General features: G+C 43.1%; 2 protein-coding genes across 3 annotated transcripts in view; one reads left to right on the forward strand and one right to left on the reverse strand.

The window, feature by feature from the left end:
• STX11 (syntaxin 11) overlaps window positions 1-17,980 on the reverse strand; it is a 31,829-nt gene extending 13,849 nt beyond the window's left edge. Inside the window, exons 1-2 of one of the 2 annotated variants that reach the window (XM_085024385.1) lie at window positions 17,925-17,980; window positions 17,844-17,870 (exon numbers count right to left, since the gene is read on the reverse strand). The gene's annotated coding sequence lies outside the window, so the exon portion shown is untranslated. Of the gene's footprint in view, window positions 1-17,843 lie in introns of both variants that reach the window. The other variant, XM_001926239.4, reaches the window with a different exon arrangement.
• LOC146405968 (uncharacterized) overlaps window positions 14,601-23,678 on the forward strand; it is a 97,015-nt gene continuing 87,937 nt past the window's right edge. Inside the window, exons 1-5 of the mRNA XM_085012908.1 lie at window positions 14,601-14,688; window positions 16,443-16,557; window positions 17,050-17,176; window positions 17,657-18,425; window positions 20,531-20,623. Of these exons, the coding sequence (XP_084869034.1) occupies window positions 14,601-14,688; window positions 16,443-16,557; window positions 17,050-17,176; window positions 17,657-18,425; window positions 20,531-20,623 (1,192 nt within the window). The remainder of the gene's footprint in view (window positions 14,689-16,442; window positions 16,558-17,049; window positions 17,177-17,656; window positions 18,426-20,530; window positions 20,624-23,678) is intronic.

A 23,678-nucleotide genomic window follows, 5' to 3' on the forward strand; every position in this document is an offset into this window, starting at 1 on the left:
GTCCCCTGTATATGCCCCCTAATGAGCATCTATCCTGTGATTTTCATTCACTCAAAAAACTAATGCAGATTCGGTATTAGTATAAATAGTGGACCCACTACTAGTTTCTTACTAACAGTTCGTTACTCATCTCATAATCATAAGTGAACACTAATACCTGTGAGCTATCAGATTATTGAATCACTTTTTAAAAAATTCTTTTTTGGTAAAATCTCTATTTTTCTGAATACGAAAGCAAATCTTGCTCTTTATAAACAAGAAATAAATGACACAGAATTGTTTTACATGGAAAGTAAAAACTTATCTAATATCACTATAGATCATAACTATATAAAATAACCAATGATAAAAGTCAAATATATATTCTTCCAGATTCTTTTCTATTCCAGAAGGTTGTGAATACTTAAGAGACAGCATCCAGAAGAACTGCCCTGATACTGTGAATAACGGAACTTTTTTCTGATAAACTGCAGGAGCACTTGGGGGTTTCTTCCCACCAGGGGAACCCTCAGGGATGCAGGGCCATAGGGCAGGCCCCACTAACATTTTTGTGCAGGTGAAATCAGATAAAAAGGGACACCAAAGGCAACCTGGAAAGGGAAAGAAAATTCTAAAAAATTTGTTCTAGTTTCCTTATGTTTTATTTTTATGCTTAAGAATCTCAAGTTGGTTACCCCAGTTCCTGACAGCCCAGAGACTGAGTCTGGAAGGGCCTAAGCCAATCCGAGGACGTCTATCTTCAGGACTCAGTGTTTATACAGTCAGTAGCTAGGCTCTCTTTTGGGAACAGATGAACAATTTTAATTCGGGAAACATCCTTTGAACATCTCCCTCATAAATGTCTCACAAAGGTAAGCCCCTCTCTTGACCCCACCCCACAAGGTTTTGTTAGTGCTGGAGGCGGAAGTTGTTTTTCTTTCCCGTCGGATACAGGGACATACAGGGAAGAAATCTTGCTCCTTAGGTAAATGACTTGCGTCCTAAAAACAAATGCGGTGTGGGAGAAGGTGAGCCCCCCTGGGTGTCAGAGGACTTCTCCCCACTCCCATCTCTAGCCGTGTCACGTGGAGCGAGACAGTTCTTATCTCTGAGTGTCAGTTTCCCCATCCGTAAAATGGTAATGACACTACATATCTCATAAGGGTTTCTTTTTTTGATTGTTAAACGAGGTAAATAATATATAGAAAGGCACTCCATAAATTTAAAAGTATTTTACCAACGTGATATTAGAAGTTACTATTTTACGCAGTTGCCATACACAGTTTATTTTGCCAGGTAGTGTATTTAAAATACAAGTATTACTCTTAAGAAACATGGGCAGGTCAAGTGATTTTAAATGATCCTATAAAGCCAAACAACTCTTCTGTTGTCACTTTCTATTATTATTCCTATAACTCAGGTGACAGAATATTAATGCCCTGTATTCACTCAGAACCTCAGCCGAGTTTGCATTAGAGGCTTTGCACATACCATAAAGAAGAGAGCCAAGGAAACAAATTCCCTTATCATGATGAAATTGTTTTACCGCAAAGTGAACAGCTCACATTACACTTAAAGAAGACAACTTCCTGAAAACAAAACTAACAAACTAAAAAGCAGGAGCTGACCAAACTTCTTATATATTGACCCCAATATAAACTGTTCCACATAGCAGTAGTGCTCGTTGGTACTATACAGAATCAACACCAATAGATACTGAAAAAATATAATCTTACAGACCTTTTAATATTAACAGAATGAAAAATTTCCCTTCTATCTGAGCTTGTACTTTGTATTATAGAGACATTGCATCTTTGCAGTGGTAGTTGGTAATATTCATGACTGGAGTCTGGGGTAACTTCCCATCTGAGCGAAACTGCAGAAAATTCTATAACTAAAGAATAACTTTAACATGATGGAAGAGAGTGTGAAAAAAAGAATGTATAGATATGTATGACTGGGTCACTATGCTGTACAGAATAAATTGACACAATACTTAATTAACTATACTTTAATTAAAAAAAAATGAGGAAGAAAACTGACACAGCCAAAAGTCTGAAGAGACATAACAACTCAATATAATGTGGCATCTTAATGAGGTCCTAGAACAGAAAAAGGTCATTAAGTAAATACTAAGGAAATCTGCGTAAAGTATGGACTTTAATTATTGATAACATAACAATATTGGTTTATTAATTGTAATAAATGCACTGTAAGATGTTAATAATGGGAAACTAAGTATGGGGTATATGGGATTTCTTGGTACTCTGTTCTTAAGTATTCTTTAAATCTAAACCTGTTCTAAAAAAAATGATTTGTTCTCTCATGAACAGACCATCAGTACCCATATAGAATAATTACCAGCAACCATGAAACACATACAGTTTTAAATAGCATACCCTTCCTTTTTACTTTCTGTTGAGCATTCATTATACCCTAATTAGATTTTAACGTTATATTTAAAAAAACTCAATTATATTAGCTAAAATATATACAAGAGCATAGAAATAAAGGCATCTGTTAAATAAACCAAGTTGGGCACCACAGTAAGGAGATCCTAAATAACAGTCATAAAACAGACTATGTGACTGAGATTCTTGTGCACCTCTTTCAGACGTATGTGCTTACACCTGCTACTGGAACAGAGACTTTCATGTGTTTATTCAACAAGTATTTGGTGAGTACCTACTATGTGCCAGGAAATATGAGAGGATGAGGTTAGTTCAATAAGCAAAAGATTCATGGTTTTGGTCCTTTAAAAATATATTTTTAGATGAGCAAAAATGCTCATATTAAGTTTTTGAGGTTTTTTGTTTGTTTGTTTGTTTTAGCTTTTTAGGACCACACCTGCAGCATGTGGAAGTTCCCCGTCTAGCGGTCGAATCGAAGCTGCAGCTGCCAGCCTACACCACAACCACAGTAACAAGGGACCCAAGCTGCATCTGCAACGTACACCACAGCTCACAGCAAAGCCAGATCCTTAACCCACCAAGCAAGGCCAGGGATCGAACCCGCATCCTCATGGATACTAGTGGGGTTTGTAACCAACCGAGCCACAATGGGAACTCCCTATTAAGCATTTTTTAAAGAGAGGAATGAAAATGTTAAAAACATGAAATAAGACTTCTGAAATATTTAAAATGTAGGCAGAGCTGAGCTAAACTTATGCAAGTTGCTCATTCTCAACAATTTGAAGACATAATTATAAAGATAATGAGGGAAATACATCTTTAGTTTTCTATGTAATTACAAAATTTTTCTTAATTTCAATAAGTGGTATCATCTATAACATAACGATGTAACAGTTTAGTGTTTAAAACATGCTGCAAAGTTGAATAAATCTACTTTGGACTCCCAGCTCTTAGCACTAAGGATTAGAATAACATTGTCAATCTCCAGGAGTACTTAGAAAACGCCTAACACACCGTGAGTGAATTCTCAACGAAGGCGAGTATTTTCTCACGTGACACTTATAGTTTTACTCATATTGGTAAACATATGCACCCTCCAAAACTATTTAACAGGAAAACTAAATGAGAGTTAATTTGTTTTTAACTTAATTGCCCCTAATCTGTACTGGCTGGAAGACGGCCAGGCCACCACAGCCATCTCATCCTGCCTTCCTTCCAGGCAAGCCCCCCAGCCAGAAATAGCTCAGCTCTCCCCATGGTCCATCCAGACTCAAACTTATCCACTTAAACATCCCAGTCCCATGTTCTATCCTCTACTTTTAGTTATTTTGATAAATGTATCTACTCTTACGTGCTAGTAGCAACCAGGAAACACATTTGTATGTTTAAAGAAGACCTATATCCTAGGTAAAATGGCAAACTGAACATTACGTTTGCTCCCTTCCAAAACCCCACAAAAGGAACTTAAGAAAAGGAATATGCTAGCTAATGGGGTAAAGAACAAGACAGAAAAGAGTAGCAACGACATTTTGGAGGTCATAGAGCAAATGGGCAAGTGGTAATTAGCCCAACAGATATAAGAAAGCTGAATCCTAAGTGCGCAGCGGAGAAGACCAAGAAAGGATCAAAGTCACACCATAATTAAGTTCTCAATGGCTTGGGAATCAGAATTGAAGGCAGAGTACTGATGGAAAAGGAGGGGAGGATGGCAAAGTAACAACACAAGTGTTTGGTTAGAAACCTTGTTTTTTTGTTTTTGTTTTTGTTTTTTTGCCTTTTAGGGCCACACCTGAAGCATATGGAAGTTTCCAGGCTAGAGGTCTAATTGGAGCTGCAGCTGCCGACCATAGCAGCTGCCACAGCCATAGCAACATCAGATCTGAGCCACATCTTCGGCTCACACCACAGCTCACGGCAACACTGGATCCTTAAACCCCTGACCGAGGCCAGGGATGGAACCTGTGTCCTCATGGATACTGGTCCAGTTTCATTGCTGCTGAACCACGATGGAAACAACCAGAAGCCTTTTTATGAAGTGAGCCTATCTCCCCTGTCCTACCGTGAAGAAGAGTAGTGAGGCTAGACTCTGAATCTGGACTGGGTTAGAGATGGCCAACTGAAAAAAGGAGGATTAAGTGGGGGTATTTATAGGGAATGCTGGACCTCCAAGCCCTCTCCATTCCCCTACCATCCAGCGCACTGACCTAGATCCTACAGGCAGGTGAATGGAAGACCGTTTTCCATAAAGTAGAAGGAAACGTAAAAGCAGAAAAGATGGGGAATTTAGGGGTCCAATCCTTTAAGGTCATATTCCAAATTTACAGGAATTCCAGAGAGGATATTATATAAGCTGAGAGAGAGAAACTGATCACCCACAAAGCATTGAAGATCAAAACACTTAAAACTAGTGGAACAACACCTTTTAAATTTTTTGAGGAATATGTTGTTTCTTCTCAGAATTCAGTCAAACCATCAGTCAAATGGGAAGGTAGAATAAAGACATTTCAGATCTATAAAGTCTCAAATTTTTTTTTTTATCTCCTGTGTTCTCTTTCTTAGGAAGAAGCTGGGGAATGCATTCCAACAAAATAAGGAAGCAGAAATAAATGAATAAATAAGTGAAGCAGAAGAGATACAATATAAAGGACCCTAACATGAGTGCTAACAGAGGAGCAAGGCAAAGGCACCCCAGGATGAAGGCAAAGGGAGATTCCAGGATGACAGCAATGACCTGGCTGAAAAGATCCTCAGTCTACACTAGGTGAGTAGAATGAGGAAGAGATTTCTTCAGAAAGATGAAACTGATGGAATTCCTGATGGGTTGAAACTGCTTGAGGGGAGATTTAAACAATTTGGGGTTGCGTAGGTTGTGAATGTAAATTAACTAGGAATTCCTGTTGTGGCTTAGCAGGTTAAGAACCCAACATAGCGTCTGTGAGTAGGTGGGTTAAGGATCCATTGTTGCCACAAGCTGTGATGTAGGTCGAGGATGCAGCTTGGATCTGGCGTTGCTGTGGCTGTGGTGTAGGCCAACAGTTGCAGCTCCAATTGTGCTCCTGGCCAGAGAACTTCCATGTGCCGCAGGTGTGGCCGTAAAAAGAAGAAAAAACCAACTAAACAACAACAAAAACCAATTAACTTCTAGGAAAGCAAAAAAAAAATTGTAGTTACAGGAAAATAATCAGGATGTAATACATGGCTCAGCTGTGATGAGCATTTTCATAATCATCAAAATACAATCATGCAGTTCCCTGGTGACCTAGTGGTTAAGGATTCAGTGTTGTCACTGCTATGGCTTGGTTTTGATCCCTGGCCCAGGAACTTCCACATGCTTTGGACATGGCCAAAATATATATAATCAAGGATTTTTTTTTTCTTGCAGCTGTAGTGTAGGTCGAAATTATGGGTAGGTTCAATCTTTGGCCCATGAACTTCCACATGCTGCAGGTACAGCAAAAAGTAAAAAAAAAAAATAATAATAGGGGAGGAAAAAGTTTAAGCAGCCAGACTGATGTAATTGACTAGCAAGAATTTATTTCGCTCTAATCCTTACCGTAGACTCCATAATATACCTCTGGAACATCAAGGAATTAAAAATGCAAAAACCAATAACAGAAACACTAGTAGAAAATAAGGTTGAATATTATTTATCAGTATTCTGGGGATAAGGATAACTTTCTATGGGCTTTGAGGCTGTGGAAAAATCTCAGAGATATCCAAATTGACTCTGTAAAATTCAAAATCCTTATGCCACAAAAATAATAACAAATATTAAAATTAAATCAAGAGGAGTTCCCACTGTGGCACCTGGGACTGGCAGTGTTTCTCCAGCACCAGGACACAGGTTCGATCCCCATTCCAGCCCAGTGAGTTAAAGGATATGGTGTTATCACAGCTGCAGTGTAGGTCGAAACTGTGGCTGGGATCTGCCCCCTGGCCTGGGAACTCCATATGCTGTGTGGCAGTCAAAATAGAAAAAAAAAATTAAATCAAGAGATTAGAAGAAAATATTTGCACAAAACAATAGACATTAGGTAGGTGCACAATATTATGTGAACAGACAACCTCAACTGATAAGAAAATAACATGACAAAATATATTGAGGAAAATATATAGGAAGACAATCACAGGAGATAAAATATTCTCACTAAAATTATAAAATGATAGTATCTGTTCTTTAGCGAATAAATACTAATTAAAGATACCAATTTAGTCTTATTAATAGAAATTAGTTAAAAAATCAGTATACATTGTTTATCTATGGTTTAGTTACTAAGACTAGGTTGAAGAATTAACTGAAAATACTTATTGTGTTTATGCTGCTGTCAGTGGTAGGTGTAGGTATCTGGACCTCAACAGAAAGGAAAAAATGTCTGTGGAAGTCTAAGTTTCAGCAGAGAGCAGCTAATAACTTGAGAGATTTTCTAATTAAACAACAACAAAATTATGCTGACCACATGGAATTTTCTTCTACCAACTGCTAATCTTTTCAGATGAGTTGGTACTACTATAATTTTGAGTCTTTAAAGAATAAGCATCATCCTCTAAAGAGTTCTCCATTTTTCAAAAGGAGAAAATATTTCATTTCACCACGATAGGCTTTTATTTAAAAATTCTCATTCTCAATGAAAATATAAAAGTTGAACTAATTTTGAGAAACACTCAATTGGTTTCACAATGGCTAAATTCATTACCCACCTACACTTCAGCAATAAACCAAGCTCAAACTACACAAAATAGAAAGTGTAAGAACAAATGTTTAGAATTATTTTCTCACCATTCATATACTCCCTATATACAATATTTATAGTAAAAGAAAAAAATTAGAACATAGATTAAGTTATACTTGTAATAAACCAAGGAATATGCCAAAACATGAGAGGAAAGACATAAGAAAACATGGCAAATGGTCATCACAGGGCATCACATGTCCATTCGCTTAAAAATCACACTTCAGACCCAAGTTATATTTTCACTTGCACTATAGTCTTTCATTCAGTTTTTTAGAATCACTGTTGCTTTAAGATGCTGAATGGTGTGGATGTATTTAAGTTGACTTAAATGAGACACAGCAGAGCATTCTACACTCCCATCTGCATCTAATAAAAGCTGATCCACGATGACTTAATCCTCCCTTCCCTGCAGTCAGCCAAATGGATAGTATTCTTATTAGACATTCATAAGTTAAATATGTACATATTTGCTTTGTGACATTGGGTTAGTCAAGAAATAGGTTCTTAGTAGAAAACCAATCTGGTTACTTTTTTAACCTTAGGATGGTCTCTTAATTCAGATACTACATTTAAGGTTACTTATTTATTTAATGTAATAAACATAAATAAATTGCAGTAGAAGAGTTGCAGGAGATTCAGAGATTAAAAAAATCAAGTCCCAATCTCTGCCCTCAACTAAGTTTTAAAATGTATGGGGAGAAATAAGTAGGTACAGAAATAATCAAAGAGCAAGAAATGTCCATAAAAGGAACAAAAGGACCCAGCCAGGTAGAGGAGGCATAGCAGGGCCAAGAAAGCAAAGTGGAAAAATGAGGTCAGAGCAGACACTGACCTCTGACAAAGGTACCTCAACCTTGGTCTACAGCAAGACCCAACAGCAAAACTATCAAACAGCCACCTAGGCCACAGTCCTCAGTGTCTTAAAATTAACTCTTAAAAAGCCGTACTGTAAGCTCATGATTTTCAGAGCTTTAAGTTCATATTCCTTTACTGTACATTACATATTAAAATATTAACAAATCAGGAGTTCCTGCTGTGGGACAGTGAATTAAGGATCCTATGTTGCTGCAGCTGTGGTGTAGGTTGCAGCTGCAGCTCAGATCAGTCCCTCGCCCAGGAACTTCCACATGCCACAAGTGCAGCCAAAAATAAAACATTAACAAATCACCTTCTAGCAATGGGACACTGAATGAGATGCACTGAAACTCCCTTTTCTGTTCCTTGCTATCTATTGTATTCATTAAACGAAGGAGTTAATTTCTTGTTCTCTCTTTGCCAGTGTGTGTGCTCACATACTGTACACACACGTGTATACACACACACACACAAAAGCATGAAGGATTGGTCAGTTTTGAACTAGATAGACCAAAAGGTCTTCCTTTGTTTAAAAAGAGGTCTCTGTCTCTTGTCTTAAACAAAAGCCAGGCTCCTAGCTTCTGTATTTATATAAGTTATGTTTCATGAGAATGGGATTCTCTCTCTGACCTTACAGACCAGGCTGGGTGATAAGCTCCATGATCTCACACTTTCTGATCCTTCCTCTTTCCTAATATTCATCATATCCTATTGTGCATTGTTTTACTGCCTATCTTCTCTGCTTGCCAATAAGCTCCATGGGGTCGGGGACTGGCTTGTTGTGTTTGTTATGCACCCCAGAGTGTCCAGCTAATAGGAGGGCCTCAAGAAATATCTGTTGAATAATTATGCTTGCTAGAGTGGTATGTCTTTCAATCATTTTTTATGAGGCGAGGTCTCTTGTACACAAAGTAGACAATCCTTGCTCTCAAGGTACTTACGGGCTGGCAGGGAGGATAATAATAATAACTGTAGGAAGAGGGGGATGTATGGGTGTGTTCTCTGAGCTCAGCAGAAGATGGCAAACTGAGCTGAATGACAGGAAGGGAAGGCTTCCTGGAGAGGATGGTATCTGACCTGATTCTAAACAGTTTAACTGGAGTTAGCTGAACAAGGAACGGGGAAGGGGCCAGGCGGAGATAACGAGCAAAGGCATGGAGCATTGATCGTGGAGGAACTTGAGTATTTGCTGCTGCAGGAGTGAACAAAACATATCAAAATGTCCTAGGAGCTCATCAGATTATTCTTTAGGGGACTGATATTTCCTACAATGGCCTGATTCAAAATCAGCGTTTTTCCCTTTGAAAAAAAAAAATTATTCCTTATTTCAAAGGATCAGATAATACATTTTCTTGTCATAGTTATTGGTCTCCTCCTATTAGATGGTCGGTCATTCAAAGCTTTTTTTTTTTTTTTTTTTTTTTTTTTTGTCTTTTTAGGGCTGTACCCACAGCATATGGAAGTTCCTAGGCTAGGGGTGGAATCAGAGCAGTAGCCACCCGGCCTACGCCACAGCTCACCACAATGCCAGATCCTTAACTCACTGAGCGAGGCCAGGATCAAACCCGCATCCTCATGGAGACTAATCACGTTTGCTACCACTGAGCCACAACAGGAACTCCCATTTAAAGCTTTAGGACAGCACCTCAGAGCTTCATCTTGCATAAGATTTTCTGGAACTTTCTTATTCTCCTGGAAAGTTTACTGATTCCTATAAATACAAGAATTCCCTTCTCCCCGTTTTACTACAACTGTTCCAGGAATTTGGCATCTCTCCTCCAGTTATCAAGATCTTAAAAAGCCAAGTCAGAAGTAGTCTTTCCCTCCCTCCCTTCCCCTCCCCCCTCCCCCCTCTCTCCCCAGCAGTCCTGATTGGAAGCCCACCAAGGGATTTGGGACAGGCTCTCATTTGGTGACACCAGGAACATGCTATAAATTCAAGGGATGAGTGTCACTATATCAAGCCTGCAGGGTTAAGGTGCAGGTGCTCCTCCGTCCATAGTGCCCCTGGCTTCTCACTACTCGAGAAAATCCCAGCAGACTTGGTCACCATCAAGGTAGAAGGGTTCAAGGCATGATTCTTTTTTTTTTTTTTTTTTTTTTAAGGCAATGATTCTTAACTGTAGCATGGATCAAAATCATCTGGGGAAAATGTGTTGAAAATGTCAATTCTTTGGCTCCATTTTTTTTGTTTGCTTTTTAGGGCCACACTGGCAGCATATGGAAGTTCCCAGGCTAGGGTCCAGTCGGAGCTACAGCTGCAGCCACAGCCACAGCCACAGCCACAGCCACAGCAGATCTGAGCCACATCTGCAAACTACACCACAGCTCATGGCAATGCTGGATCCTTAACCCACTGAGCAAGGCCAGGGATTGAACCTGCAACCTCATGGGTTCCTAGTCAGGTTTGTTTATGCTGCGCCACTGCAGGAACTCCTTGGGCTCCACTTTTAAAGATTCCGTTCTAGTGGATCTTGAATGTGGACCTGGACTTTCCTTTCTGTTTTCTTTTTGTTGTTGTTTGTTTGTTTTGGGGAATGTTTTACAATATCCCAGGCAAATCTGATCTTATAATCTATAGGCTACACTTTGAGATGCATTAGATTGGTACTGGGCCTTTCCAAGGCTTAGGAAACAGGGAGAGAGGAGGAGGGAGAGAAGAGAGAGAAAATGTAGCCTAACATTGCAAAATTGTTTACCACTGGTAAAGCCTAGAATTATAGCAAAGACCGGCAGGCATTGATTACACTTCTGTTGTGGTCTGGACAGCCTGAGTGTTTGGTTAGCCTTCTTTATTAGGCACCTACCACTTATCCTGGCCTATCCTCACCTGACTCTTTTGCTCCTAACTTCACAGGATTAAGCCTATTGTTTTCTCACTCTCTGGTCATTTAGTCAAAATCCTTAAGGGGCTTGGACAAGATGCCAGCTTTCTGGCCTCCACTCAGCAGGGCAGTGGTCTGAGTTAGAAACACACAGCAAGACCCTCGTACAGCAAAATGCTCTCGTCCACAGAAATGTAGTAGGGGATGTGACATGCAGATCCACGCTGGGACCAAGGCCTTGTTCCCCCCAGCTGCCAGGAATGTTGGCTGCTGAAGGTTCCCAGCTCCAGGAACTGCTGCCTGGATGCCCCACATCCAGTGACGAGCTGATGTGAGGGATACAATGGCCAGCACCCTTGCTTTGAGGTGACAGAACAATTCTGAAGGGGCCATCCCATCTCCAAAGTCCCCCACTGTGGAGGCCACCCTTGAGCATGCACTGCAGTTAGTTCCTCCCTCTGCAGAACTTTGCGGTCCCCTCTCCTGCCAAGCGTTGTTCCTAGAGCATCTCCCAGTAAACTTCTTGTATGCAAATCTCAGAGGTTATTTCCAGGGAACTTGACCTAAGGACTCAACTTGCCTATTAGAGTAAAAAAGTGACAGCACAGTGTAGTGGCCTCTGCACCTTGCTTCTTGGGTAATGATGGGCAGTCCCTTAGTCTCTCCCAAGATCGCCTTCCTCATCTTTAGAATCTGAGTACAGACAACAATAATGAGATGGAGTTCCCGTCGTGGCGCAGTGGTTAATGAATTTGACTAGGAACCATCAGGTTGCGGGTTCGATCCCTGCCCTTGCTCAGTGGGTTAAGGATCCGGCATTGCCGTGAGCTGTGGTGTAGGTCGCAGACACTGCTCAGATCTGATGTGGCTGTGGCTGTGGCATAGGCCGGTGGCTACAGCTCCAATTAGACCCCTAGCCTGGGAACCTCCATGTGCCTCGTGAACAGCCCAAGAAATGGCAAAAAGACAAAAAGTAAAAATAAATAAAATAATAATGAGGCTTATTATTTCCGTTTTGCCAGGCTCTTATGAGAATTAAAAGAGAAACTTACAGAGAGTACTTTGTAAGTAATGCAGAGCTGTATCCTCTTGTCAGCTGACATCACTCTCTGCTGGTTTCCCATGTGATAATCAGGGAAGAGGGGGCGAAGAAGTGGGAGAGCTACCACCATTACACAACTCAGCTCACACACTGTGTCCTGCTTTATCTCAAATCATCAGATTTGTGTCAAAAATCAATACGCCCAGGCACATGATAGAACATTAGAAACAAAACGAGGAGGTGTGACATGCATTGCTGCAACCTGAAACTGAAACAGAAGTGAGCACAATCCTTGTTCATGTTTTTTTTTCCATATGACAATAACAGCAGGGCTATTTCCACTACTCTGAAAAGTCGGAATTTCCGTTATCTCCCAACGAGTTATGCAATGACCAATGAAATGTCATTTTATATCTTTGGACAGAAAAAAACAAGTAAAAACAGTTATATATACAAAATGGGGAACACTTTTCTAAGCAAATTTGTATTTTCTGGATAACCTTGATACGGCAGCCACTAGAAAGGAAAAAAAAAAGTACAAAAATGAATTGAAAACATTTAATTTGCTCAAGAAGGATAGCTAGAAATTACCGATCCTAAGACTTCTCCCTATTAAAAATACCAAACGATTGAGCCTTACTAAGAATTTGAATGAGGTATACAAATAATGGCTGGTGTCCACAGACGCAGAAGGAGTGACCGGCAAATGATTTCCTCTGCCAGGTGGCATCCTTATCAGCAAAAGTCACAGAATAGTTAGAACTGGGAGCCCCTAACTCTAGCAATTCTCCGCTCTCAGGGAAACCACAGTCAAAATGAGGAGGCAAGACAAACCCACGTGAAATATTAACCAGAGCCCTTCCCTTTCTCGTTCTCTGAGCACTGAGTAAATTACAGACGGGGACATAGGAATTCAGACCAAGGGTAAACATGTGAGCTGGATCATCCCGGAAGGCTTGATGTCAGTCTCATGTAATGGGCCACTATAAATATCTAGATTTCCTGATAAATCGAAAGAAATGCTGAATGAAACCTTTTCTTCATGTGTGGAGAAATCATTTCAGAACTTCAAGATTTATTAGACATTTGAATGTTTTAAAACTTCAGACTTTGAGTCTGCCGATTCATTTGGGCACAACATTCATTCAGTGTCTCTAATCCTTACATGGTCCAAAGTAGAGGCCTCTGAGGAAAAGAGAATCAGACCCTCCTTACTGAACAAAAATCAGAGTATTATTCCAAACCAAAGTAGGCTGAATCATGAAACAATGGGAAGAGTGAAGAGATGGGGTCAGATTTGGGGAAGTGAGGGTGTTAGTCAAAAAGTACTTTTATCAGGATCAAAGGAATCGATCTGTAGATGAAAATGAGTGCGCCCAGGAAACTTGAATCATTGTGCCCCCCTGAAATCAAGAAAATTGGGAACATGGCAGGGCCAGCTTCACTTACAAAGATTCTGGAAGTTGGAGGCAGGAGGGGCTGGTAAGTACCTGGTTCTGGGTAAAACCTGAACAAAACAGGCCCTAGAAGGCAGATCACAAACCAGGAGTGTTAAGACCTGGAGCTGTTATGGCCCTGCCTGCATCTGGTAGCACGACTTCCACCATCATACCTGCTCTGTAGATTAATACCCTGGGCCAGCCTTTCTGCTTCCCCATGGGAGGGATACCGCAGATCTTAGCAGTGAAACACTGAATGCCTCTGAGAAACCCAATGCACTGAGTATCTACTGTTTGGGAAGGTGGTAATGGAGGCAGCTCTGAGGACAGTTGTTAAAGCTCTGGGAACCTTCAGTCACTGTGAGTCTCCATTAAAATGTTTTAAAATTCCCAGGAGAAATGTTCTGATTAGTCTAGGTTTATTCCTAGACCAAGCAAGTATTTCTCGGGGTGGAGGTAGTGGGGAGGTTGCCATGCGACACAGTAGGACCACTGGGGACTCATCTCATGGAGATTCTCATCTCATGTATTGGGCTATTCCTGGATGAGGGAGAATTATCAGGATCAGGAGGGGGACTCCAATATGAGTTTACCACAGTGTCCAAAACATCAGTCCTTCATAGAGACAGCAAGCACATCAGAGTGGTTAAGAATGGAGTTTCCATCGTGGCGCAGTGGTTAACAAATCCGACTAGGAACCATGAGGTTGTGGGTTCGATCCCTGCCCTTGCTCAGTGGGTTAAGGATCCGGCGTTGCCGTGAGCTGTGGTGTAGGTCGCAGACGCGGCTCGGATCCCATGTTGCTGTGGCTCTGGTGTAGCTACAGCTCTGATTCGACCCCTAGCCTGGGAACCTCCATATGCTGCAGGAGAGGCTCAAGAAATGGCAAAAAGACAAAAAAAAAAAAAAAAAGAATGCAAGCTCTAGGAGTTCCCATTGTGGCTCAGCATCCACATAATGTCCATGAGGATGTGCGTTCCATCCCTGGCCTCACTTGGTGAGTTAAGGATCCAGCGTTGCCACAAACTGCACCCTAGGTCCCAGGTGTGGCTATGACCTGGCATTGCTGTGGCTGTGGCTGACAGCTGCAGCTCCGATTCAACCCCTAACTCAGAAACTTCCATATGCTGCAGGTGCGGCCATAAAAAGAAAAAAAAAATGCAAACTCTAAAGAAAGATGCTCAGGATCAAATCCTGGCTCTGGCAATTACTAACACGGCACTTTCTTCTTCAGTCAAAGCAGTTAATGATAGTACCTATCTCACAGGACTGCAATAAAGAGTAAAAGACTTGATTCACATAATGAGCCTAAGATAATGCCTGAACATTATAAGCCTTCGATAAATTTTAGCTACTATGCATTCCAAACATTTTCACGCCCACTGACCATATACCAGACTCTGTGTGAGCTCCTCATTATCGCCGAAACCAAGCCTAGTCTTCCGTTTATGTTCCTATCCTTAGTCATTAACTAGAAATGTGGGGGTCATCTCAGCCTCCTTCCTTTCCCTCACTGCCCACTCCTGGGTTCTGGGGCCAGGTTCCAGCTACGAAACATCTGCAGCTTCTCCCCTCTTTTCCATTCCTCACCCTCCCTGCTTGACTCAAGCCTTCTTTAATTTCTCACCTTGAGCATTACAAACCGTCTCCTCTGTGTCTCCCTAAGGCCAGTGCTGCTCTTGTCCAATCTCTATCGTTTCAAAACATGTATCTGACAATATCATTCACCTGCTTCAAGTCCTTTACAGGACAATCTCAGAGCGCCTACCTGGCATCTGGCCCAACCCGTCCCTCCAGCCCTCTCCCCAGTGGGTGTCCACCCCAAACAAGCTGGTCCTTCTGCGGGGTCGGTCCTCTGTCCCTCCATCCACCTGACAATGCCTCCTCTTACATTAAGGGTCATTATTTCATCAGTAAATACTTCCTAACACTTATCACGACAAGCTCGTGCCAAGTTCAGGGAGTACGACAATGAAGATCACACTCAACCCTTTCTCATAGAAAACGTAATTGTGAGATGAAGGTAAAGGTGTCTCACAGTTCGCATTGTTTCCCTCACCCATTGGACGTATTATGGAACTGGAGAAACTGAATGTATTTTGGCATCAGGTCCAAAAGCACCTCAACAGATTTCAGTCCCAACAGTAAACTGTGATACTGTGGATTTACTCATTTTGAGTCATACAGATATCATGTATTCAAACTATAAAAACAAGGATCTGAAAGTTGCTTAAATATGGTGTTATAACATTGTAAGCCATTCATTAGTCACTCTATTGGTTTTTTTAAAAGGCAACTGAAAGTGCCTGTGGTGGTCTAGGGGTAATAACAGGCTGGGTTTATTTATTTATTGGTCTTTTTGTCTTTTTTAGGGCCGCACCTGTGGCATATGGAGGTTCCCAGGCGAGGGGTCTAATCAGAGCTGTAGCCCCTGGCCTACACCAGAGCCACAGCAACCCCAGATCCGAGCCGTGTCTGTGACCTACACCACAGCTTACCATAATGCTGGATCTTTAACCCACTGAGTGAGGCGAGGGATCAAACCCCCAACCTCCTGGTTCCTAGTCGGATTCATTTCTGCTGCACCACAACAGGAACTCTGGGGCTGGGTTTATTTTTACACGATTATTAGATAATTTAAAATATGCTTAATTCAAAATCTTTAAAAAGAATGCCTTTCTAATTAATGTATTTTTTCCTTTTTTTTTTTTTTCCCCCTAGGCCCACACCTGCAGCATATGGAAGTTCCCTTGCTAAGGGTCAAATTGGAGCTTCAGCTGCTGGCCTACACCACAGCCATAGCAACAAGAGATCTGAGTTGCATCTACAACGTACACTGCAGCTCGGACAATGCCAGATCATTAACCCACTGAGGGATCAAACGCTCATCCTCATGGATACTAGTTGGGTTCTTAACCCCCTGAGCCAGAACGGGAACTCCTAATTAATATATTTTTAAACCACTTTTTGAATGAAATGCTCACTGAATAAGCTCAACAGGCTGCCTGCAAAGACAAGTTGATGATTAAACTCAAATCTTTCTTGTTCTTCCAGCAACGAGGACGACCCACTTCATTCAAAATCCCAGATCTACAGGCATATTGGGACAGAGGCTCTACTGTGGGCATAGATTTATCAATATACTCATCTCCTTCTAGTGGATTTTCCAGTGGATTTACCAGCCTTCCACACCACTCTTCAGGGGCTTGGCAGCAAAATCCCTTCTTCTTCACAGTTGTATAACCAGAGCTTGGGGAAGGTGGCACAGAACAGGTACCTGATAACTGTTTGCTGGGCTGAACTCAGTTCCAATCATGATGAGATAGTGTACCATCCCTTTCTAAGAGCTACTCCTCAGCTGCAGTGGGACCTGTCAGCTTGAACATTTACGTTTCTTAGCTCCAATTATATCCACCATCTTCAAAATTATTCATGTGGCACTAATATACTATAAACAAACTGTCCAAAAGATTTTGATTCTGAGTGACATACAGTCACTAGGTAACATGACATGTTTCCATCACACCGTTCTAGTAAAAAGTAGTAAACCAGTTATTGAATAATGAAATTAATTTTCCCTGGGGCCTCTGTGGCAAAGCGCATGATTTTCTTCGTTATCTTACATCAGCCTACTGACCCTAGCTGCTAAGCTGTACCGTCAGGCGCTTTTGGAAACTGAAAACTTTGAACTGTTACTTCCTACACCACAGCCCCAGTTTAGCAGCACTTGCATTTCACATCTTAATCTTATTTTAATACAGCCAGAGCAGACCTCACGTTTCAAACGTTCATTAACAAAGTCTCACAATTAAGAGAGCAGCCCAGTGACTCATTTTTGGATACCCGTTTGGAAATAACAGCTCCTCCCTTTGCTGAGAAATGGCTTAAACAAGTGCGTGAGAACCACAGGAAGTAATACAGATCTCAGCTGCTGTCAGCCAAGTCTAGAATTCCCTCTCCAGCGGTGTGGCGCTCCTAGGCGCTGCCACTACCTCTTGTCTCCATTCTCTAAAACAAATAAATAAACCAAAGTCTTATATGGGCTTGGAAGAGTGTGAAATATTTCAAGGCGGTAACAAGTCTCCGTATTTCCTGGATCCTGAGTCATACTGTCAAGTGCAAGTCAAGAAGTTCCCATTCTGGTATTTTTGAGAAAGTGCAACCTAATAGGAAGTGAAGAGGTGATCAAACCGAAGTAATGCTCCCACGAATTTAAAAAACAAACAACCACCTCAGCCTTTTTGACTCAAATACAAAAGCAATCTTAGGTGGCTACTGAATAAGGGAAGCCTATCAACAGGTATCCCGGAGATTATTTATCTGCGCATTCCCTTGCCCATTGGCAGAAGAAACAATCACTCCTCCCTGTTAGAAACCCAAATGCCATGTTCCCCCGAGAGGCGGCCAGAGACCCGACATCCCCCCTCAGGCATCCCTTGTGACCGCGAGCAAGCGAGCCCGTCCCGCTGCCACATCCCCGCAGCTCTCAGCGCCCAGCCTAGCCGGGCGAGTCCCGCGGCGAAGGAAAGACAAAGAGACCCAAGGACAAGAACACGCACCGAGAAGTCCTCTCCCGTGGGCGCCCGTCCCGCGCTGGACGCCAGGCGGGGAAGGAAACCTGTGGATCGACCCCCGGCGCCTCCCGCGGCTCCTCCGCCGCCACCCGAGCTCCGCGCCGCCGCCGCCGCATCTGGGCGCCCGCCCAGCCCTTGGGTGTCGGAAGAGCCCACAGCTGGGGACCTGGCCCCGCCCCGGGACGACGGCCCCGCCCCGCCCCACCGAAATTGCCTGCGCTCGGGACTGCGGGGAAGCGGGCGGACCCGCTCTGCCTCCCCCCGCTGCCGGATACTGTGGGCAGGGGCGCCCCCGAGGCCCTTCCCCTCGTTCCCTAGCCCCCCTCCTCCTCGCAGGGGGGCGGCCCAAAGGCGCCGGACTTTCCCGGGGGATCCCCGCCGCGCTGGTGACGTTTGCAGGCCGGCCCAGTGCGTTTCCCCGCGTGGTTCTGAGTGTGGAGGTGACTGCGAACGCCTGCGGTGCGCTCTGCACCTGCGGAGACCCTGTAGGCGCCGGCAAGGAGGCTGCCGGTCACACCGAGGCTGAGCACGGTTTTCCCCGAACCCACCTGGACTCATCCCTTTCCAGTGAGTTTTAAACACCAGCCTGGTTCATTCATTCATTCGTTCATTCAGAACCAAGCCAGCGTCTACGGCAGTGCTGAGGATCCTACGTGGTGCCCTCAATGGCACTCTAGTGAGGAAGGATAAACATAAAGTGTCATGGGAAATTAGTGGTAAGTCTCTTGAAAAATAAGGCTGAGGCTTAAAAGTTAGGAAGTGCTCAAAAAAGGAGGTTGGGGTGGGTGGAGGGGAATGCCCACCTTGATGGAGAAAGTCAAAGAAATGCATGCGCCAACTGAAAGAGCTCCCACGCCAAAGCTGGAACAGTTTGAACAACAAAATAAAGTAGTATGCGATTACAACCCAACGTGAAAACAAACCGAAAAAGAAAAAACAGAAAACAGCCCGCAAGTCCATAATGATATAAATGGTCGCATCCGTAAGTGATGGAGCTAAAACTCTCATCCACAAGAATTGCTAATAACTTATGTGGATACTTCACCCTCAAGGAGTAGAAGCCTAACTTCCCACTCCATACGCATAAGCTCCTTGTAGTGACTTTCTTCCCAAAAAGTACAGCATGGAAAAGGGGGGAAAGAGTATTTACGATGGAGACATCTAAAAAACACTCCCTCAGCCAGGTGATCAAGGTCAACGTTCACAGTAATAGATCACATTTATAGTATGTGGTCTTGATGTGATATGATGAAAATGGCCTTTTATTCTGTAGCCTCCCCCTCCCCCCAAAAAAGGCTATACCCGCATGAGAAAAACTTCAGACAAATTCAAATAATGGGACATTCTACAAAATACCTGACCAGCATTTCTTAAAGCTGTCAATGTCAGCAAAAACAAAGTCTGGAAAACCACCACAGCATAGAGAATCTTAAAGAGACCCAACAACTAAATTATGTGGTGTCCTGGATGGGATCCTGGGACAGAAAAAGGCCTTTAAGTAAAAGCTAAGGAGCTCTGAATCAAGTATGGATATTCATTGTTAATAAAGTCAAGACTGGTTCATCAGCTGTGATGACGTACCATACTAATTGTTTGATGTAATAATAGGGGCGCAGGAGAATGAGGTGTATGGAGAATGAGGTGTGTAGATTTAGGTGTAAATCTAAGAACATTCTAAAAAAAATAAAGTTTATTTTAAAAGTAAAGCAAAATAAGAGAGATGAGGGAGGGGTGCTATAATAAACTGAAGAAAATACATTTATTGCAAAGGCCTCTACCAAAGCCATTGAGGGAGGAAGCAATATGGAGGAAGCCACATCTGGGTTAGGAACTTTTCAAGATGAGGGATCCGCCGCCACTGTAAAGGCCCTGAGGCAGGAGCGTGCGTGCTTGGCTTCTTGGAGTGTGGGTGGAACAGAATGAGTGGGGAAGGTTGATAGGTGGTGGGGCTGGGAGGGGAATAGAGCATGTAGGACCTTGGTAGTCATGATAGTTTTGTTTTTTGCTTTTTAGGGCTGCACCTGCAGCATAGGGGAGTTCTCGGGCTAGGGGTTGAATCAGAGCTGCAGCTGCTGGCCACAGCCACAGCCAAAGCAACATGGGATCCTTAACCCACTGAGCGAGGCCAGGAGTCGTCCTTCCTCATGGATGCTAGTCGGGTTGGTAACCCGCTGAGCTGCAGTGGGAACTCTCCGTGGTAGTTTTTAATTTACTTTGGTTGAGAAGGGAAGATGTTGAAAAGTTTTTAGCAGAGGAGTGACCTAATGTGGCTTTTTTCCCCCACAATCCACTGTTGTGTTGAGGATAGATTAAGAGAGAAGAATGGAAGTTAGGTCAGCCAGTTAGAAAGCTGTGATGGTTAATTTTATGTGTCAACTTGAGTGGGTCTGAGCTGCCTGGGTATTTGGTGAAACATCATTCTGGGAGTGTCTGTGAGGGTGTTTCCAGATAAGATTAACCTTTGAATCCACAGACTGACTAAAGTAGATTGCCCTCCCAGTTTGAGGGAGCTGCATTCAATCTCTTGAAGGGCTGAATAGAACAAAAGGCAGGGTAAGGGAGAATCCGTTCTCCCTAGGCCTGAATGTCTTTGTGCGGGGACATCAGTTTCCTCCTGACTTTGAAATCGACCTCAAACTGGAACTTATACCATTTGCTCTCCTGCTTCTCAGGCCCTTGGACTTATGCTGCAATTATACCACCAGCTTCCCTGGGTCTCCAGCTTACCACCTGCAGTCTTGGGACTTCTCAGCCTCCAGAACCAGGTGAGCCAATTCCTTATAATAAATGTCTCTCAATATAGATATAGAGAGATGCATCTCTTAGTGTTTCTGTTTTTCTGGAAAACCCTGACTGACACAAAGCCATGGCAGTGGAGCTGGTGAGAGAGAAATGGGCAAGTTCTGGGTATGTTCCCAAGGAGGGGCTTGACAGGACTGGCTGATTAATTGGATGTAGGGTGTGAGAAGGAAAGAGGAGTCAAGGTTTTTCCTTGGAGCAACCAGAGAAAAGAGGTTCCTTATGCTAAGATGGGGAAGACTGCCTGGGAAGCAAGTTGTGGGGTCTGAGGGGAGGGTTGTAGGAATTAAGAGTTCCATTTTGTTTTTTGTTTTTTTGCTTTTTGTCTTTTTGTCCTTTTAGGGCCGCTCCTGCAGCATGTGGAGGTTCCCAGGCTAGGGGTCTAATTGGAGCTGTAGCTGCCGGCCTACGCCAGGGCCACAGCAACTCGGGATCTGAGCCTTGTCTGCGACCTACACCACAGCTCATGGCAACGCTGGATCCTTAACCCACTGAGTGAGGCCAGGGATCGAACCCACAACCTCATGGTTCCTAGTCGGAAACGTTAACCACTGAGCCACCACGAGAACTCCAAGAGTTCCATTTTGGACTCCTTAAGTTTGAAGTTGTGGAGTAGTCAAGAAGGCAGTGGGACAGATGAGTCTGGGATGATGGTTTCAATCTGGAAGTCTTCAGCATGTAGATGGTGTGTTGATAGAATTTAGATGTCTGAAATATGAGTCCTGGAGCATTTCAAATTTCAGAGGTCAGGAAGATGAAGAACAGGAAAGGGAGGGACATGAGAAGGTATAATCAATGACATAGGAGATAAACTGACCAAAAGTGATGTTCCAGAAGCCAAATGAAAAAATGTTTCAAGAGTGTTCATCTCTATCAAATGCTGTGGATAGAATTACGGTTGAAAACAGAGCAAGAGGCTTAGTCATATGGAGGTCAGTGGCAGACTTGATAAGAAGTCTTTGGTGGTATGTGGTGACCAAAACTTCTGTGGAGCCCAGAGAGAACAAAAGAGTAAATGGAGATAGAGGGGTGGAGGCAGTAGCTGGAAGGATATGTATGGTCAAAGGAAAATATTTTTGTTTTAATTAGATGATACACATATTTGTATGCTCTCGGGCATGAGCCGAAAGGGAAGGAAGAAATGACAGTGCAGAGGAGAAAAGGGATAATTGCTGGAGCAGGGCTCTTGAGTACATGGGCGGAGATGGGAGCCAAAGCACAGATGGGAAGCTGGGCTTCAATAGAAGATGAGGTTCTTCCCTGATGGTGGAGGAGGAGGCAGAATGTATGAGCACAGAAGCCGGTTAAATGTGGAAAAAGGAACATGTGTTATCAATGAAGAGACAAGGCCATTGACTGAGAGTGAGGAGTAAGAGAAAGAAGAAAGGATAAAGTAAAAAAATAGCTTCTTGGGGAGTTCCTGTTATGGCACAGTGGTTAACGAATCTGACTAGGAACATGAGGTTGCGGGTTCGATCCCTGGCCTCGCTCAGTGGGTTAAGGATCCAGCGTTGCCGTGAGCTGTGGTGTAGGTCGCAGACGTGCCTCGGATCCCAGGTTGCAGTGGCTCTGGTGTAGGCCGGTGGCTACAGCTCCAATTAGATCCCTAGCCTGGGAACCTCCATATGCCGCGGGAGTGGCTCAAGAAAAGGCAAAAAGACAAAAAAAAAAAAAAAAAAAAAAAAAAGAAAAGAAAAATAGCATCTTGGGACAGGAAGAGAGCAGATGGACTTTGAAAATATAATCAGATTGTTGAGTAGCACTGAGAGTTCATTTGAAGTCAAGGATCATGACTATAAAGGGAGGCCAGTTGATATAGTTGTGTGTTTTCAAGAGCCTCATTTTCCTACTTGGGCACCAATAAAACCAGGTAGAAGTCAGGTATAACCAGAGTTTGAAGCTTCCAGGTGCATATGGTAGAGGAGAGAGGAAAAGAGTGTTGAGGGTCTGTGCAAGGGAGTGGTAATAATGAAGGACCAAGGCATCTAAACCGAGTAAGCGTCCCTGTTGTGGCTCAGTGGGTAATGAGCCCTAGTATCCATGAGGATGCATGTTCAATCCTTGGCCTCACTCAGTGAGTTAAGGATCCAGCGTTGCCGTGAGCTGTGGGGTAGGTCGAAGATGTGGCTCAGATGTGGTGTTGCTGTGGCTCTGGTGTAGGCCGGCAGCTGCAGCTCCAATTTGACCCCTAGCCTGGGAACTTCCGTATGCTGCAGGTGCAGCCCTAAAGAGAGAGAGAGAAAAAAAAAAGTGAACCGAATAAGGAGAAGAGAGAGGCATGAGTGATGCTCTTGAGGCCATGTAAAAAGATATTAGGTTAAGGGACTGGAGATCCCTGGGTATCAAGAAATTTCTACAGCTGGGGAGTTAGAGAGATTCAGTTGGAAAAAATACAAGTTAGTTATCAGAGAGTGGACTATGAAGGGATGCAGATATTGATATTGGCAAGGTCTAGACTGACTTGTCTTCTCAGCAGTTGACCGGAACACCTTGTTTAGGCTCCCAGGTATGTCATCTATGTTTTAGACATTTTTCTGGAGAGCTTGGCTCGCACCTCCAGTTTGGAGGTTTTTGAGCCATGTGGACTTTAGGGTAAAGGCCAGATAAAGCAGGGCAAACCCTTGAAGAGGCATGTAGGCACCACATAAAGGCTCGTCCCTGGTATCCTGTATACATCATTCTGTGTACTCCTGCCATCCCTCATTTGAAGGGCTCATAAGCCCATTGAATCTCAGGGTTGGAAAGTCATCTACAGTCACTTTATATTGTCACACCATGTAGTGATCGCCAGCTGCCATTTCTCTTTTTCACGCTAGTTTTCCAATTATTTGAGGACATTTGTTCAACCTATCTTTTTTTTTTCTTTTTGCATTCTTTCTAGGGCTGCTCCCACAGCATATGGAGGTTCCCAGGAGAGGGGTCTAATCGGAGCTGTAGCCATCAGCCTACACCAGAGTCACAGCAACACAGGATCCAAGCTGCGTCTTCGACCTACACCACAGCTCATGGCAATGCCAGATC

The sequence above is a fragment of the Sus scrofa genome, chromosome 1 (assembly GCF_054392235.1).
Source record: "Sus scrofa isolate SSC_HxYL_T2T_F1_AM1 chromosome 1, Sscrofa_HxYL_maternal_Yorkshire_Landrace_v2.0, whole genome shotgun sequence".
In the NCBI taxonomy this organism is placed as follows: Eukaryota; Metazoa; Chordata; class Mammalia; order Artiodactyla; family Suidae; genus Sus; species Sus scrofa.